Below are 16,739 nucleotides of genomic sequence, written 5' to 3'. Positions count from 1 at the left end.
GGAATAATCAATTTTTTTAATCAATTTATGCAATTCTTTTACCATTTATTTTATATATTAATTAATTATCACACTTTTCTTCAATCTTTTTAGAGTTCGGATGAATATTATCCTGCTCACCTTGAATTTGGAGTTACTGTAAATTAAGCTTTGCTTATAAATTAAGCTTTTATCATCCTTGATGCCAAAAAGAGTGTCCAGTAAATTTAAAGATAGGCCTGTAGAGTGTCACAATTCCTCACCACATATCACGCTCTTTGAAAACATCAATGTAAAAACGCACGAAGCGTACACTCTCTCTCTCTTTTTTTTCCCTGGTGTGTGCTTATGATTTGAGGCAATCGCTCATCCTAAAAAGCTTACACATTGTAAAGGAAGAAAGATAAATAAAATAATTGAAAAGGCAATACGGGATATCAAGCAGGAGCCGCGGCCTCAGTCGACCAATTCCATACTCTCACTTGACCACTTCCATCGCCAGTAAAGAAAAGACCACCTGGTCCTATCTGAATTGCTCTGATCCCCTCCCTTGAAAATATCTTCCCCCTTTCAGAAAATCTAAACCCAACAGAAGAAAGAGCACTTTTATTTAGACTTAAATTTCACTAGCTTTAAAAAAAAAACAAAGGGAATTGATTGTGGGCACAAACTCACGATGGCAAGTCGTAAACGCGGACAGTGTTGTCATTGCAAGAGCACAGAAGGACTGGCTTGGCTTCTGAATCATGCATTCCGCAGAGGTAGAGAACACCCTGCAATAGGCCTCATGTCATAACATTCCCCCCCACAAGCTAAATTGACACAAAAATATGACAAGAACACTAGGCTCTGAATTTGCAAAAATTTAGACTTTGTTTGGGAAATATTTTTCTGAATTTTTTTTTTATAACAGTTTTTTTAAAACTGTTCTCTAATATTTTATAAAACAAAAATCTATTTAAAATACTTGAAATGTTTTTAACCCTTTTTCTGTGTTTTTAAAGATGATTTAAAATTAACTTTTATATGTTATTTTTACTTTTAATCATTTTTTGTATTTGTATAATTATTTTTTAAAACAATCATTACAAAATAAATTAAAATAACTTAAAACAATTAAAAGATGTTTTCTAAAAACACTTTATTTTCTATTTTTAATAATAAAAATTGTTTTCTGTTTTCTAGTTATTCATCCGTGTTTTCCTTTTTTTTTTTTTTGTTCTTGAAAAGAAAAAACTGTTTACTTTAAGTGTGTTTGATAATAATTCTAAAAATCATTTTTGACTATTCTAATACTTGAATGATAAAAATTTTCAAGTATTAAAAATAATAGAAACGCTTCCTAGAATCACTGTCAAACAGACTCTCAATAAAATACGATTGTAAGACTTTGTAAGAAGAAACATCATAAACATACCTGTTCTTCATTGTGGGTGTATGTTACTTCCAAATTTCCACTTTCTGTTGCAACCCAAACCTGCCAAAGAAACAAAGTAAGAGGAAAAAACCAGAGAGAGAGGGGAGAAAACTTAGAATGCTTAGAACTTGATAGCATTCAGTGCAAAATTATAAGGATAAATGCATGAATAAAAAGAAGACAAACCTTTACAGTTCCATCAAGCGAACAAGATAAAAGAAACTGGTCCCAGCAAAGAAGAGACATTACAACTGAAGTATGTTCAGTCAATGTCTGCAGACACTGCAAATTTTCAAGGTTCCAGACCTGAAAAAAGAGAAATATTACCTAAGGCAAATCAGGAAAGGACTAAGTGACTAAAACAGGTTCAAATATGTTTCTAAAGATGCTCCTTTAAGAATACCAGATTCTCATTGGATAATACATATCATGCTAAAAACCAACTTACTCTTATAGAACGGTCCATGGAACCAGAGTAGAGCCTGTTAGCTCCAACAACTAGCGTGATCACTGATTGAGTGTGACCTTTGAGTGAGGCAGCTGGTTCAAAGCAGTTGGAAACTGCATTAAATTTCCATGCCAGTATTGCTCCATCCTGCAGCAGAAGAAAATTCTAAGAGAAGAAACACACACTTATTCTTCCTTGTTATTCTTGCTTTTGTGTATGACCATGTTTTCATGAGAGCAAGGGGAATGTGAGGGATAGAGTGAATCCAGTGGTGGATGTAAACAGGCAACAATTTTTTTCCCTGTGTTTCAACCTAAGAGCCAGCCAAAACTTGAATGTGTTCATAATCATCATAATTTTAGAGCATACATAATATAACTGCAAACCAAACTATATCACATTAGCACAGTAAGCGAAACTATACCAGTTATACTCAAGAATGACCAAAAGGGGATTCAGTTGCACACCTATTTTATATATATTTCTAATTTGCCTATCAAAAATAAAAAGAATTTTCTAGAGGAGAATATATTTTCCAAATTCTTTAGCAAATTAGGTATTTCATCAATTGATCAAAGATCTTCTCCTTAAGCTATTTTATCAAATACCTTGCAAGTATTCATCAGTTTTACAATGATGAGAAAACACCAACACAACCAAGATATCATTCACTATTTTGAGATATAAATATAAAAAAAGGCACAAAGATAACAGTGAAGACACAGGAATCTTAACCAATTCACCTAAACTGTTGCAACACTCACTTGGCTACCAAGGCTTTCTAAAAACCTAAATGAGCATTCAAGATTTTGAAATCTCTCATTAGCTTTTTAGTTCATGAAATGCTCCTCTAAGCTTCTTTCAACTTTAGCCTTTCAATCTCCTTCCTGATGCCAATCAATTCATGCTCGGTGCAAGAAAGGAATTCCTTAACAATTTCTCAGACAATATATTTGAGGACTCCAATTGGAATTTTGCTATCTCAAAGTGTTAGTAACCTGATCAAGTCTATCAAATTCCTGGCACAAAAGCCTCTTCCACACCACAAAAAAGCGAAGTAAATTTCAGTGCTTTAACCTCAAGATAGACCTCAAGTCTAAAGGTCTTTGTGAATTGATAAGTCTTAATGATAACACTTTAAAGCACAATAGGGCTCCGAAACAGGTTGATCCTACCCACTTGACCCGAAAAGCAAGCTGCACAGCTTGGTTGACCAGACTAGACCAATCAACCTGGCCCTCTTAGCCTACCCAATTAAGAAGGCTGAACAACCATAACAGAAATACAATACAAATACTGCCAAAGGTTTTGATCCTAGCCCTAAGGCCTCAACTAAAGCTTACCAATAAGTCATGCATGAGTTTACGAATAAAGTAGAGCCAGAGAAAAGAAAAGAAAAGAAAAGACAAGAAAAGAAAAGCAAAAAATCTTTTTTTTTTTTTTTTGATAGGTAAATAAGATGCATTATAAATGAAAAAAGGTATACATGACGTATACAAAGAAGCTGCAATACCCAAGATGAGGCGCGAAAACACAAAAACATGCAAATGTGCCCTACCTAGAGCCTAACCAATTCACAAAGCTAACATCGCCAAAGTGTTGTCCCCAAGCAAAAAATCATATCCAAGCTAAACAAACAAACAAAGTACTCAATTCGGGGATTCAGATAACAAAGCATCCTTGAGGCCTTCAAGACTTGGAAAGCCTTCAAAATTTTCTAAGAGCATGCACTGAGCTTGAACACACTGTTCGAAAGACAAACAACACAAGCTGACTCAACCCAGATCAAGAGTGCACGAAGTACTCATGAAACTGTCAATGCATGCACTTGCCTAAACAGTGAGTACTTCCAAAACATCAATTATCACAATTCTATCCCTTGATGACATGGTTAAAAATTAAAATCACATGAACCATGCAAACATATAGTTCTTCTTAACCACCTAAGAGCCAAAGCCAAAGCCAAGAGACTCAATATGGTGCTGGCTAACCTATTATGGAACCTACACGTGAAATTTATATGACAATAAGAATAATCAGCTTGTAGTCAAAAGAATTACCTGTACACCAGCAAAGAGCAGATCATTACCAACAACCAATGCATAAACTTGTCCAGTGGGTCCACTGAGACTCAATTCAGTGTTATTTTGAGTGTGCCATGCCTGCAATATCATCATAAATTGTCCAGTGAGGCAAGATATCATCTGCTTGGTACTGCTATATTTGAGTTGCTAATCCTATAAGAAAAAGGTGCAATGAAACATAGCAGTGATAGTAAAAGAAAAAACAATAGTACTGTTTATTTTTAAAGTTATATTATTTCTTATTTCCTATAAAAAGAAAAAAAGAACAAAATAGTAGTAATAATACTATAGTATATATAATAAGAGCAAAAGGAAGGAGATTTTGCATTCAAACCCACCTTAACAACATTTGGTATACCCACAAACAACCATGGGCCCTCACTAATCATACAGCCAACTTCTCCACCAAGATTAACCACACCAGTGCACTACAAAAGAAAAGAAAAAACAAAGAAAGGCCATAAGATACAAAACTAAAGACAGCTTGTTTGCCAACAAAAAAAGAAAGGAAAGCGAAATATAAAACTTCCTTTATCACTACAAAAAATTAAAACTTCGTTCTTTTTTTGATGAGAAACAACAGTATAGCATATTAAGGTAAGTAAAAATAAGTACAATAGAAGAATGAGAGATCCTCCAAAAACTACACAAAGAGAAAGTAGGAACCTCCAAAGTTCAAGTAAATCTATACAATAATGAAGTTCCACGAACTATGTTCCATGTGGGAATATACAAAAATAATCTATCCTTGCTAGCTCACACCCTTGGAACTATACACCAACATCTAATCAAGTTGGCTCAAATTAAGGGGAATACCCTTAAAAGTTGTGGTGCAAGAATCCCAAAAGGGCTAAAAAATGAATTATGTCCCAAAGACCCTCTAAAGTTCTCACCTTGTCCTAAAAAATCCTAGCATTTCTTTTCTACCACACAACCCACATCAGAGCAAGACAAGTGAACTGCCACAACACCTTGCTCTATGGTACTTCCCAATCCTTTATATGAGACAATCATCATGTCACATATACTCCTAAGAAGAACCCAATCCATATGAGCCAAGTTGAATAATCCATACCATAGTCCTAAACTCAATGGACAGTATAAGAAGATATGATCTACCATTTCATCACTCTCCATACACAACAAACAAACATTAGGACCGAGGACTTTGTAGGATTTTCTTAGTTGTAACATGTCATTAGTGTTTACCTTCTGGAGTGCCACTAACCAAACAAAGGATTTGACCTTAAATGAAGCTTGCAATTCCAAACAAAATCAATAAGGAATAATGGAATTAGATCAATATGGTTGGATAGGATTGAAAAGAATGACTTTACTATAAATTTTTTTTGATAGGCGACTTTACTATAAATAAACCTGAATAAGATAGACCAAACTCTCAAATCAGGACCAGATGGAGATAAATGCAACTGTGAAAGAGAGGATATGAGTCTTTCAACATATTCTATCTCAAAATCCAAAAGATTGCAACGGAAGTTTAGATTAAAAAAAAAAAAAGGATTAGTGGACCCAAGAACTGATGAAATAGTAAGGTTTTAATTGTGATAATTCTAAATAGATATGGGAATTGAGAACAAAAAAGTTAATCCTCCCACCATAAGTCTTCCCAGAAACAAATTATTATCCCATCTCTTACCACTAATTGAGTGTATCTAGAAAAATCTTGAAAGACTTGAGCGATGGCCTTCCAAGGGCAATGATGTGACTACCTGACTATAGCATTGACATCTGACCCATTAATATGTGTCCCATAAATGCTTAGAACAACCTGATGTTAAAAAGCATAACCTTCCTTAGGAAACCTCCAAAGTTGTTTCCCTAATAGAACACAATTCTTTACAGAAATCTTCCCAAATCCTAATCCCCCTTCCCCCTTATACTTACACACTAAGTCCCAACTAACGAGATGGTCTTGTTCTTGCTTGTACTCCCTAACCCTTGACCATAGAAAACCCCTTTGCAATTTCTCAATTTTCAACACCATTGAAAATTAAAACTTCATTCTAACCAAGATAATATTCATATACATATGCAATAGGGGAGGTATTTTTTCCCCTTAGGTCTCAAAAACTACAATTCCAATATTCTAAACTTTAGGTCCATTTAATTCAAGGTCCCAAAACCCATTTTTGATGATGGCTTTCATTCTCCAAAGTCAAATGGTGAAAGAAAACACCATTTTCTGTTGTTTCACATCCTTTTCCAAATTCATCATCTTATGTTGTTTCACACTTTCACCTCAAATGCCAGTGCAAGCAACTTTGTGACATTTCCCAAGGGGCAAGGAAGACTTTCTTTTATGAATGCATTGCCAAACACATTTTCTGCTTTTTTTGGATAGGAAACATTATTTATTCTTGGTGTAAAAATTGTTATTAAAAATATTGTTGGTGTAAATTATTTTTAAGATATACCATTATTAAAAATTGTTCCTTGGTGTAAAAATGAATATAAGTGCTTCAAAATTTTAATTCTTAATATTATCATATACCAATTCCAAGGCATGTTTTTATAATTATTTAGATCATGCCAAGTGAGATAGATGTTAATTCTTTGAGTTCATCTAATTATGATTATTTTTCTAAAATTTTCATTAATTTTTATTTTTTAACTAACATATTTTGCGTATCATCCAATACCAATCCAAAATATTAAGACCAATAGGGCTTAGGACTCCCCGAGTCAACAACAGATACCATGACTTTGAACCATGTTCCACATCCCATCCCAAAAGCATTTTGTTTTTTGATAGGTAACATTAGTTATTTCTTTTTCTTTTTCATTTTTTTTTTGTTTTTTTTTTTTGTTTTTTTGTATCACTGCAACTTCTACATCCCCATCCCAGAAGCATTTTTGGCATTATTTCATTTTTTTCTCCATTTCTAATATCAAAGTTGTTTTCATTTTGATGCCATCAAGAAGTTTGATTTCTTACATATTCCTACGCTTTTCCAGCAACTAACCAAAGCATTAAGAAATAAAAAGTAGAAATACTAATTCACCACAAAAACAAAATAATAACAACAATAATAATAGATTAAATAATAACAACCTGACCAGATTGACAGTCCCAAATCCTCACAGTTTCATCTTTGCTCCCAGTATATAGCTTATCAGACCCAGATGGCAAAGCAATCCCACTGACAACCTGTCCACTAAACCTCAATCAGCCCACAAGAACTCCAAATGTAACCAAAATTCAAACAAATTTATTACCTTCTGATGCCCTTCAAGCTGTGTCAAACTCGAGAAACAATCACCAACACTCCAAGAATGCAAAAACTTGCACTTTTCCCCATAACTACAATTTCCTTGAAGCCAATAATTACAAAGCTTCTCAATCTTCCTAAATACTCTATTGCCCCCGCCACTACCTTGAGCTCTATTGCCCGCACCAGCGCCATGAACTCGCCCCCACGTAGGATTAAAATTAGGACTTCTTCGTGCACCAGAAAAGCTGCGATCGTCATGTACTCCTTGATTTGGCCGTTTGGACGATGATCCATTGCTTATGAATGGTTGGTGTTGTTGGGGAGGAGGACCTGGTAATTCTCTGTGTAGGTACGGACAAGGGAACTTGTTGCACCTGCCTGCCCTCCAATGGTAACAAACCTTATGTTGTTTGCCACTATCATTCGAAGCTCCAAGTCGTTGAAACACCCGTTTGTTACCATGCTCGTCAACATCCATAGCTAAAGAAGATCAAAGCAGAGATTAAATGTAGAGCTTTGCTTTGAAACTGAACTGAAAATCTTTATCTTTATACCGAAAACAGGGAATTAGGGTATCCCGAAATAGCAATTCAAGAATTAGACCATGGGTTCCAACAGTTATAGATCCAATCTCATCATGGGAAACCCTAGTTTCCTCAAAATTTCCATTCAGAATTTTATATTCGGAAAGGAAACACAGTGCATGCCCCGGCGGAGTAACGTCGAGAAACAAAGAATCGAGCATCGTCAACAGGTTGAAACAGTTAGACAAGCAAACCAGATAATCAAGAAATCTAAACAGTGGAACGATTAGTCAAAACAGTTGATTCATCAGACCTGATCACCATAAACCCCCAATCTCCTCCCTCTCAGCTCTCTCTCCGGAAACACTCCAAGCTGAAATAGCGAATCCGAGGATAGGCGATTGTTCGAAACTGAAATAAATGGAGTCCGATCCCCGTGGAGTGGCTCCTTGGTGTCACTGCCAAGTTTTCCGTCTAAAGGGAATAAAAAGGCTTGTTTGGAAGGCCACCTTGAAAAATGGAAGGTTCTTGAGGATGAAATCACAAACCCTAATTGGGTTCAGTTGTCCGGGCTCTGGAGAGGGTGAATCAAATAGCGTGGAATCGGCAGAGGTGAAGGTAAGTTGAATTACTAAATTACCCTTCCCAACATGCCACCGCTACGTTTTGTTGACGTGGCGGTGCCAGGGGTGGGTACATATACAAGAAGTTTTTAGTACTTTACTAATGATATCATTTTAATCATTTTATTTTTAGTACCATATGATTTGATCATAGAAAAATATTTAGAGAATTCAATAAAAATCTTAATTTGTACATTTAAGTCCTTCCAATTTTATGGTTGACATTCTTTTGACGTGCCAAAAAATAATTTTTGACCCCATAATTAGTCTTTCCTTCCTAGGTTTTCAAAATTCAATCCAAAATCCCCATTTCATCGTATCATGGAACTCCGAGGCCGCGGCCATGTGAGTGGCATGAAAAGGAGAATCTTGGATTTTAATCTAATGGATTATAAAATCAAGAACTTAGATACCATTAAGTATAGATAGATTAAATATTATAAATCATTATCAATTCATTAATGTACTAATTTTGAAAATTGTAAAATATAAATTAAATAAAAATAAATAAAAGAAGCTTCACACTATACAAATTATTTCCATTCCAATGAGGGAAATAAAGTTGTTAAATTATTTATATTAATTTCCATACTAATAAATTTTTTATTCCGAAAAACAATCCAAACACATGAAAATGATAAAAATAACGTTAGATTTATTTTATAAATTTAAAAACCAATCTTTGTGATCTATATATATATATATATATATGTGTGTGTGTGTGTTTTATTTTATTTTTCTCTTTTATTCAATATTTATTAATTTTTTAAGATTAAAATAAATGTAATTTCTTCCATCCATTTTTAAATGTAATTTTTTTAAATAAACATCTTATCTATCTTTTTTTTTTCTTGCTACAATATTATATAATATCTTAAGTCCAAAAGGTTTTAATATTTAATTATGGATTTAAAATAAATATATAAAATATAAATACTAGATTCATGTTTTTAACAATCGTTTTTAAACTCTCAGAAGTTGTAGAAAATGTATATAGAGAAATCTAGGGTTTTGGATTTAAGTGAAGAGAAAATAGAATTTTGATTCTTCGGAGAATTTTGATTTTTTTATTATTCCACAAAAATTTATAGGTAAGTAGTACTTCTTAAAGATTCTATTTTTTATTTTACTTCTTTATTTTTATAAAGTTTAGTTTGCTACTAGGATTCATAGAGAATTAATGCAAGCAAATTAAAAAAATAAATTAAAAGTAATTAAATTTAAAATGATAGAAAATAATAATAATAATAATAATAATAATGAAAAGCTTAATGCTTTGTTGCTAAAACCTAGAAGAAATTTTCTATGTGATGCAGTGAATTTTATTTTTTTAAATATAGGATTTTTGGGAGTGATAGGTATTCATGTAAATAGAAATTCTTATGTGTCATTTGAAGTATACAAAAAATAGAATTACATGGAGCCTAAAGTTTGGTAAACGATATGATTCTTTGTTCAAAATAAATAGAATTTGGTGTATAGTAGGATTCTTAATTTAAAGAAAATAGAATTTGTTGAGAAATATATGAAATACTTTTATTGTTAAGATAAAATTAACAAAAAAAATAAGTAATATACAAATATTGGAGCCTCGAATTTTATTATACTAGGATTCTAGAATAAATTAAATAGATAAATTAAATTAAGGTAATTTAAATTAGATTAATTATAAGTGTGGGGATTTGAAAGCCCAAGACAATAAATTCAAGGCAATTAAGAAATGAAAATAAGATATTTTTCCTAGATGAATAAATAATTTATATATGTGTTAAAAAAATACTTAGAATATAATTATTATTGAAACATTAATTTAAAAAACTCTTCTAATTGCACAGGTAAATTATAGGAAATTCTACTACTTTGATCTTTTGGAATTTGAGTTTACGAAGGGGATTAACAAATATTTCTTTAAATGGTCAGTATAATTTTGTTTTGAAAGTTTTTTGATTTTTTTTAAAAAAGTATAATTGATATCATGATAAATATTTGAATATTTTCATATTTAAAACTAATAAAATTAAATATTCTCCATTCCCTTATCATAAGCAAACTACACTTGCAAAGCAAAGCAAGTATTAGTAAACACTTCAAAAGTAATCAAATTCGTATCTTAATTGATTTTTTGATTGTAAAATAAACACTTCAATAAAATTTTTAATTATGATTTTTTTTTCTTTCATTCCTTTCCATTTCCTTTCTAATTATTTTTCATTTAATTTCCTTTATCCTTTCCTAGAAAATTAAAGTATTTTGACTTTATTATGCTCCACCTCCATTGCATATATAATATTAAATAAAAATATTTATTTTTTATTTTTACATACATAAATTATTAATTTTCTTAAAAATATTTCAAATATTTATAATATTTATTAATTTATAAATTACATTTACTTAAATTATAATAATATAATTTAATATAATTCGAGACCAACCTGGTTCCTTACCCAAGGATTCACTTTATGCTTTCTTCACATGCCCCCGTCATTTCCGCTGAGAAGGCATATCATGAGCAGCTCTCTGTGGTGGAGATCTCCAACAGTGTCTATGATAGCCAAATGTGACCCACGCCATGGCAAGTACATGGCATGCTGCCTGATGTGGTGCCCAAGGACGTGAATGCATCAAGACAAAGCGCACTATCCAGTTTGTTGATTGGTGCCCTACTGGATTCAAGTGCGGTATCAACTACCAGCCACCAACTGTTGTTCCAGGGGATGGACCATCCCTTGCATGCCAAGAATCCTTACAAATGCAGTACCTCAGGTGCTTTGGGTTTACCAAACAGCAACTGCATGTTCTTAAGAAAAGAGAAGGTACTCTCCCTCAAGAGCTTCTTCGATCTATTGCTCCACCACCGCTGGAATCACAGTTGCAGCAGGCATTTCTTCCTGCCACAGCAATTAATCAAGATAAATCTGCTGGGAAGAATGTAGAAGACCATGGAAGGCAATTGGAATATAATGAGAAGGATTCACAAGCTGTGCCATCAACTAATGGACATAATTTTTCAAAAGATGAAGCGTTTGCAGGAGATGATAAAGCAACTCCATCAACAGTTCATATGCCAGGTGCCCCTACTGTGGGTGAGTAGAGCCCCACGATTCCATTATCTGATCTCGTAACTATTCGAATACCCAATTTCAATGCATGGCCACCTTTGGGGTCACGTGCCATCTCCTATTCCCCTCTTTGAATTTTTAAAATAATCGCCCCAAATCCTGTTTTGTAAATATTCTCTCAAATTCAGCTTTTCAAATTTATTTTCAAATAATCCCAACTCCTCCACTTTTTCATTCCTTAGTTTTTAGGTCATAAAAAGACCTATTTTCCAATAAAATTCAGCCGCACTTTTCTTTCTGACAAGCCACTTTCTAATTTTATTTGATTTTTAAAATATTCTAAAACAAGTGTGAATTTATTTTCATAAATTTTAATTATATAATTTATGAAATTTATTCATTCAAAAATAAATTGGACTTTGGTGGGCCCGACATCAAATAAATTTCTTTTAAAATAAAAATGAGATTGAATGAAATGTCATGCATAATATTAGTGCTTCTTTATCTGGTTTGGTGATATGAGTGACATATTTTATAATCATTATTATGCACTAATCCCATTTTTATGATAATGCATTGATCGTTTGATGCCAAGGTATGCCCCGCTCTCACTTGGGTCATTCTTTATTGAGTGTTTTAATTCTCACATGTGCATGATCACTCTGAGTATTCATTGATTTCTTCATCAATTGACATATTAGTTTCATTTTATTAGTAGAGACCCGATTTTAGGGACTTAGAGGGGTGTTACAGTCTTTACCATACCTTCCTGATAAGTAACCTAACCCCCGAACTCGATCTGGTTTTTCACAGACCGTCTTTTATAAAGTAAGGAGTCATGTTTAGGGTTTTATTTCTTATTTTGTTTACCCTTTTAAAAATAAAATAAAAATGAATGGCGACTCCAAGTCATTTTTTAATAAATAAATCATTTTTTAAATAAAATCGAGCTCGTCATCGAGTGGAAACGCATTGAGTCGAAAATGCGGGGTCCACATTATCTTTTTTTTTCTTGCTTTAATATTATGTAATACCCTAAGTTCAAAAGGTTTTAATATTTAATTATGGACTTAAAATAAGTAAATAAATATAAATACTGAACTCACTATTCTTAATAGTAGTTTCTAAACTCTCAAAAGTTATAGACAATGTACACAGATAAATCTAGGGTTTCAGATTTAAGTGAAGAAAAAAAGAATTTTGATTTTTCTATTCTTCCCGCAGAAATTTCTAGGTAAGTAGTAATTCTTAAAGATTTTATTTTTTATTTTACTTCTTTTATATATATATATATAAACTTTAGTTTCCTACTAGGATTCATAAAGAATTAATACAAGCAGGAAATTATAAAAATAAATTAAAAGTAATTAAATTTAAAATGATAGAAAATAATAATAATAATAATAATAATAACAATAAGCTTAATGCTTTGTTGCTAAAACCTAGAAGAAAATTTCTATGTGAAGTGTGAAGTTTATTTTTTTAAATATAGGATTTTTGGGAGAGAGAGGTATTCATGTAAATAGAAATTCTCATGTGTAGGAGATAAGAAATTAGTATTATAAATAAATAAAGGCTAAAGCCTATAAATTAGTATTCATTCCAAGTATACAAAAAGTAGAATTACATGGAGCCTAAAGTTTGGTACACGGTAGGATTCCTTATTTAAAACAAATAGAATTTGGTATACAATATGGTTCATAATTTAAAGGAAATAGAATTTGTTGAGAAATATATGAAATTAACAAAAATTTAAGTAATATAAAAATATTAGAGCCTAGAATTTTATTATGCTAGGGTTCTATAATAAATTAAATAGATAAATTAAATTAAATTAAGGTAATTTAAATTAGATTAATTATAAGTGTGAGAATTTGAAAAGTTCAAGACAATAAATTCAAGACAATTAAGAAATGAAAATATGATATTTTTCCTAGATGGATAAATAATTTATATGTGTGTTAAAAAAAATACTTAGAATATAATTATTATTGAAACATTAATTTAAAAAACTCTTCTAATTTCAGAAGTGAATTATAGGAAATTCTTCCACTTTGATCTTTTGGAGTTTGAGTTTAGGAAGGGGACTAACCGGAAAATATTTCTTTAAATGGTCAGCATAATTTTGTTTTGAAAGTTTTTTTTTTTTTTTAAATAAGTATAATTGATATCATGATAAATATTTGAATATTTGCATATTTAAAACTAATAAAATTAAATATTCTCCATTCCCTTATCATAAGCAAACTACACTTGCAAAGCAAAGCAAGTATTCGTAAACACTTCAAAAGTAATCAAATTCGTATCTTATTTGATTTTCTGATTGTAAAATAAACGCTTCAATCAAATTTTTAATTATGATTTTTTTTTCTTTAATTCCTTTTCATTTCCTTTCTAATTATTTTTCATTTAATTTCCTTTATTCTTTCCTAGAAATTTAAAGTATTTTGACTTTATTCTGCGCCACCTCCATTGCATATAATATTAAATAAAAATATTTATTTTCTATTTTTACATACATAAATTATTAATTTTCTTAAAAATATTTCAAATATTTATAATATTTATTAATTTATAAATTACATTTACTTTAATATAATTTAAAAATTTTAAAGTGAAAAAAATACAAAAAAAAATAAAAAGGTTAAATGGTGCTATCAAAGCAGGTGGACAATTTTCGTCATAAAAGAAAATGGCAAAAGTAATAATGTATGTAGTATTATTATAAAAAATAAGGTTCAAAGAATTATTAAATGCAATATTTATTTATTTTTATTTTTTCATTTTTACAAATTATTAAAAAAATTAATTTAGATTATATTAGGTAAAACACAAAAAAAAAATAAAAATATTGAAGTGGGATTACAAATATACTAGAAAATACAAAATCTTAATAAAGTTCTTCCCAAATTTAATTAATCACCCTACGATAAGGCTAATAAAACAATTTTACTAAATTGAACAAATGTAACCTATTCTAGTTAAGATTCTTAGATCATGTTTGGTTGGTCGGATAATATGAGATTGATAAGAGAAATTATTATATCTTATCCCATATTTAATTGATGAAAGGATAAGATAAATTATCTTATCATCTATTCTATCCTATATTTATTAACATATGTGATAAAATATATCATCTATCCTTATTTTTTATCCTTTTATATGAGATATGTTAATAAATATAATATATCACATGTATCATAAATTTATTTTTTTAATATACTTATTTTTTAAAATAAAAAATGTTATAAATTAGATTTATGATTAAAAAAATTAAAAAGATTTATAAACTAATACTAATACATAATATATAAATTATTTTTATATATTGAATAACATAATATAATTTTTTCTTTTGTTTATAAAGTTTAGAATATGATTTTGAGATATGATATATTTGAATATGCATACAATTGGAATATATAATTGACTAAAAATAAATAGAAATATATAAATTGACTAGAAATAAATAAGAGAAGCGTCACATGAATGTAGGCAGTATCCAAATTGGAGGTGGGTTCAACCTTTGGGAAGGATTCAATTGGTAGTCTCGTGCAACTGCTTTATGTTCCAAGTTGTATACACCCATGTCAAAAGGATAACCAGGATAACACCATACAGTCTCATCCTCCTTGTCCACGAAATATATGGAGTTTGGCTGACATCGAACTAAAATAGAATGGTTGTCTCCTAGGAATAAGGCAGCATCACCCAAATCCTCTTTCTCAACCCACCCTACATTCCCACCATTATCTACTAGCTTATAAACGCTAAATTTCCTAGTAAGAAAATTAGACCTGAATTTGGGAACCCAAAGTAAATCACCTTCAACGGATTCTACCAAAAAGGCGGACCAAACACTTATATTACCTTCAAAGAAAGGACTTTGAACTTCTCTTCTTAGACTTTGAACAACTTCTTGAAAAGAAGTTGAAGTTGAAATAGGGTCGGCCCCAATTCCCCTCTTTGGAACATCAACAATCTTAACCCTCAAATTGGTAAAATTTGTATTGATTTCACAAGATAGAAGTTTTCCGAAGCTGTCCACAGCATAAAACTGGCTTTTCCAATAAAGGATATCCTCGAAATACCGAAAACCCTTAACTCCACGACTTGTCTTAAAGAGATAATCAAAGCCACTAGTTTTATTATCAATGTAAGTCCAATCTTCATCACCAGATTTAACGAAGGCTAACCTGTTTTCTACACCATATATAACCATCAGTACGTAATCATCAGGACATACGCTAGGATCTGTAGACAATACACCTTTTATTATGCGACACTCACTCCCAACCTCTCTCTCCTCTCCTTCTTCTTTTTCTTCTTCTTCTTCATCGGTTTCTTCTTCTCCTTGTATTTCATAATCGTCTTCTGAATCCAATGTCATGTCATCGAGGCTCAAACCCAATTCTTCTTCCCCATATTCTTCTCGTATTCGTATTTCATATTCATATCGCTTGAGAGCAGAGAGACCGTGGATATAGTCAAATTCTAGTGCATAACGTTTCTCAAATACCAATCGTCGAATGGGAGGAAAAGTAATGGTGTTGCCGGAGAAGGGATTGAAGAGGATGACGTCCATGGTGACATCGAGCATAATCAACCAACCGAGGGAAGAGCCGCAACACTTCATATTGTCAGGCATTGGAAACCGGAATTTATACATCTTCTTCTGGGTCACGCTGTGTAAATTACCGATATTGTCTTTTGTACGACTCATCAAGAATGGAACTTGTCTTCGATGAAGAGAGCGACTTTCGAAATTCTCTACCGCAACAGAACGCCATTCCGTACAAACGGCGCTGAATCTGATAACATCTTCCATTGGCTGTAGCTGGTCTAATATGGAGTGCAGTAAGTCCTTGGGGAGCCAAGCCCATTCACAATCGTCCTCCATATCTGAATCCATAAAGACTAAGCCGGGAAGACGATAGCCTATATATAGAGGAATAGAAAGAGGTAACCTAATTTTATTACTACTTGGATTCACATATATGCTTTCCTATTATTGACGTAAGAAGAATAGAAAAATTAAAGTTTAATTTTATTATTTTAATGCATTATCTTTTCTTTTCTTTTATTTATTTATTGGACAAAAACAAATTAACTTCTTCGAATTAATCTATATTTAAATTTGTAAACAAATTCACCTATTATGTTATATATAATTTTGTCAAACATTTAAAACTAATTTCGCCAACTCTAACTATTTACTAAATCAATCATGCTATAAGAAAAAATTAATGTTTATACTTAATTTAAATATTAATATTTATTTATTTTTTAGTTAGTTTAAATTAAAGTTGGATATAAAGTTTGAATTTGAGTGGAAGTTTGTTATTAGTTTGAATTAAAATAGGAAA

General features: G+C 31.3%; 2 protein-coding genes across 2 annotated transcripts; both read right to left on the bottom strand.

The window, feature by feature from the left end:
* Positions 1 to 175: 175 nt before the first annotated feature.
* LOC117933835 (zinc finger CCCH domain-containing protein 48-like) lies at positions 176 to 8,277 on the bottom strand. The gene is made up of 10 exons (XM_034855384.1): positions 7,999 to 8,277; positions 7,166 to 7,641; positions 7,002 to 7,097; positions 4,267 to 4,356; positions 3,905 to 4,006; positions 1,845 to 1,991; positions 1,583 to 1,702; positions 1,397 to 1,456; positions 655 to 752; positions 176 to 558 (listed from the first exon to the last, which is right to left on the bottom strand). The coding sequence occupies exons 2-10, from the start codon at positions 7,637 to 7,639 to the stop codon at positions 417 to 419; spliced, it is 1,329 nt and encodes a 442-aa protein (XP_034711275.1). The 5' UTR covers positions 7,640 to 7,641; positions 7,999 to 8,277; the 3' UTR covers positions 176 to 416.
* Positions 8,278 to 14,854: 6,577 nt separating this feature from the next.
* LOC117933326 (F-box protein At2g17036-like) lies at positions 14,855 to 16,273 on the bottom strand. Its single transcript, XM_034854693.1, has 2 exons — positions 15,781 to 16,273; positions 14,855 to 15,576 (listed from the first exon to the last, which is right to left on the bottom strand). The coding sequence occupies exons 1-2, from the start codon at positions 16,271 to 16,273 to the stop codon at positions 14,855 to 14,857; spliced, it is 1,215 nt and encodes a 404-aa protein (XP_034710584.1).
* Positions 16,274 to 16,739: the final 466 nt, after the last annotated feature.

This window comes from Vitis riparia, chromosome 16 (genome assembly GCF_004353265.1).
Source record: "Vitis riparia cultivar Riparia Gloire de Montpellier isolate 1030 chromosome 16, EGFV_Vit.rip_1.0, whole genome shotgun sequence".
In the NCBI taxonomy this organism is placed as follows: Eukaryota; Viridiplantae; Streptophyta; class Magnoliopsida; order Vitales; family Vitaceae; genus Vitis; species Vitis riparia.
The sequence above is the reverse complement of the archived record's forward strand: the minus strand, read 5'-3'. Positions and strand labels throughout refer to the sequence as shown.

What these genes read in the sequence shown, in the direction of transcription:
- LOC117933835 (XM_034855384.1), bottom strand. Translation starts at nt 7,639, where the DNA reads ATGGATGTTGACGAGCATGGTAACAAACGGGTGTTTCAACGACTTGGA. An exon ending in ACACCCACAATGAAGAACAG is followed by an intron (nt 753 to 1,396) that starts GTATGTTTATGA and finishes GGCCTATTGCAG; the next exon opens with GGTGTTCTCTACCTCTGCGG. An exon ending in CGCGTTTACGACTTGCCATC is followed by an intron (nt 559 to 654) that starts GTGAGTTTGTGC and finishes TGTTGGGTTTAG; the next exon opens with ATTTTCTGAAAGGGGGAAGA.
- LOC117933326 (XM_034854693.1), bottom strand. Translation starts at nt 16,273, where the DNA reads ATGGAGGACGATTGTGAATGGGCTTGGCTCCCCAAGGACTTACTGCAC. An exon ending in ATATGGGGAAGAAGAATTGG is followed by an intron (nt 15,577 to 15,780) that starts GTTTGAGCCTCG and finishes TATATGGTGTAG; the next exon opens with AAAACAGGTTAGCCTTCGTT.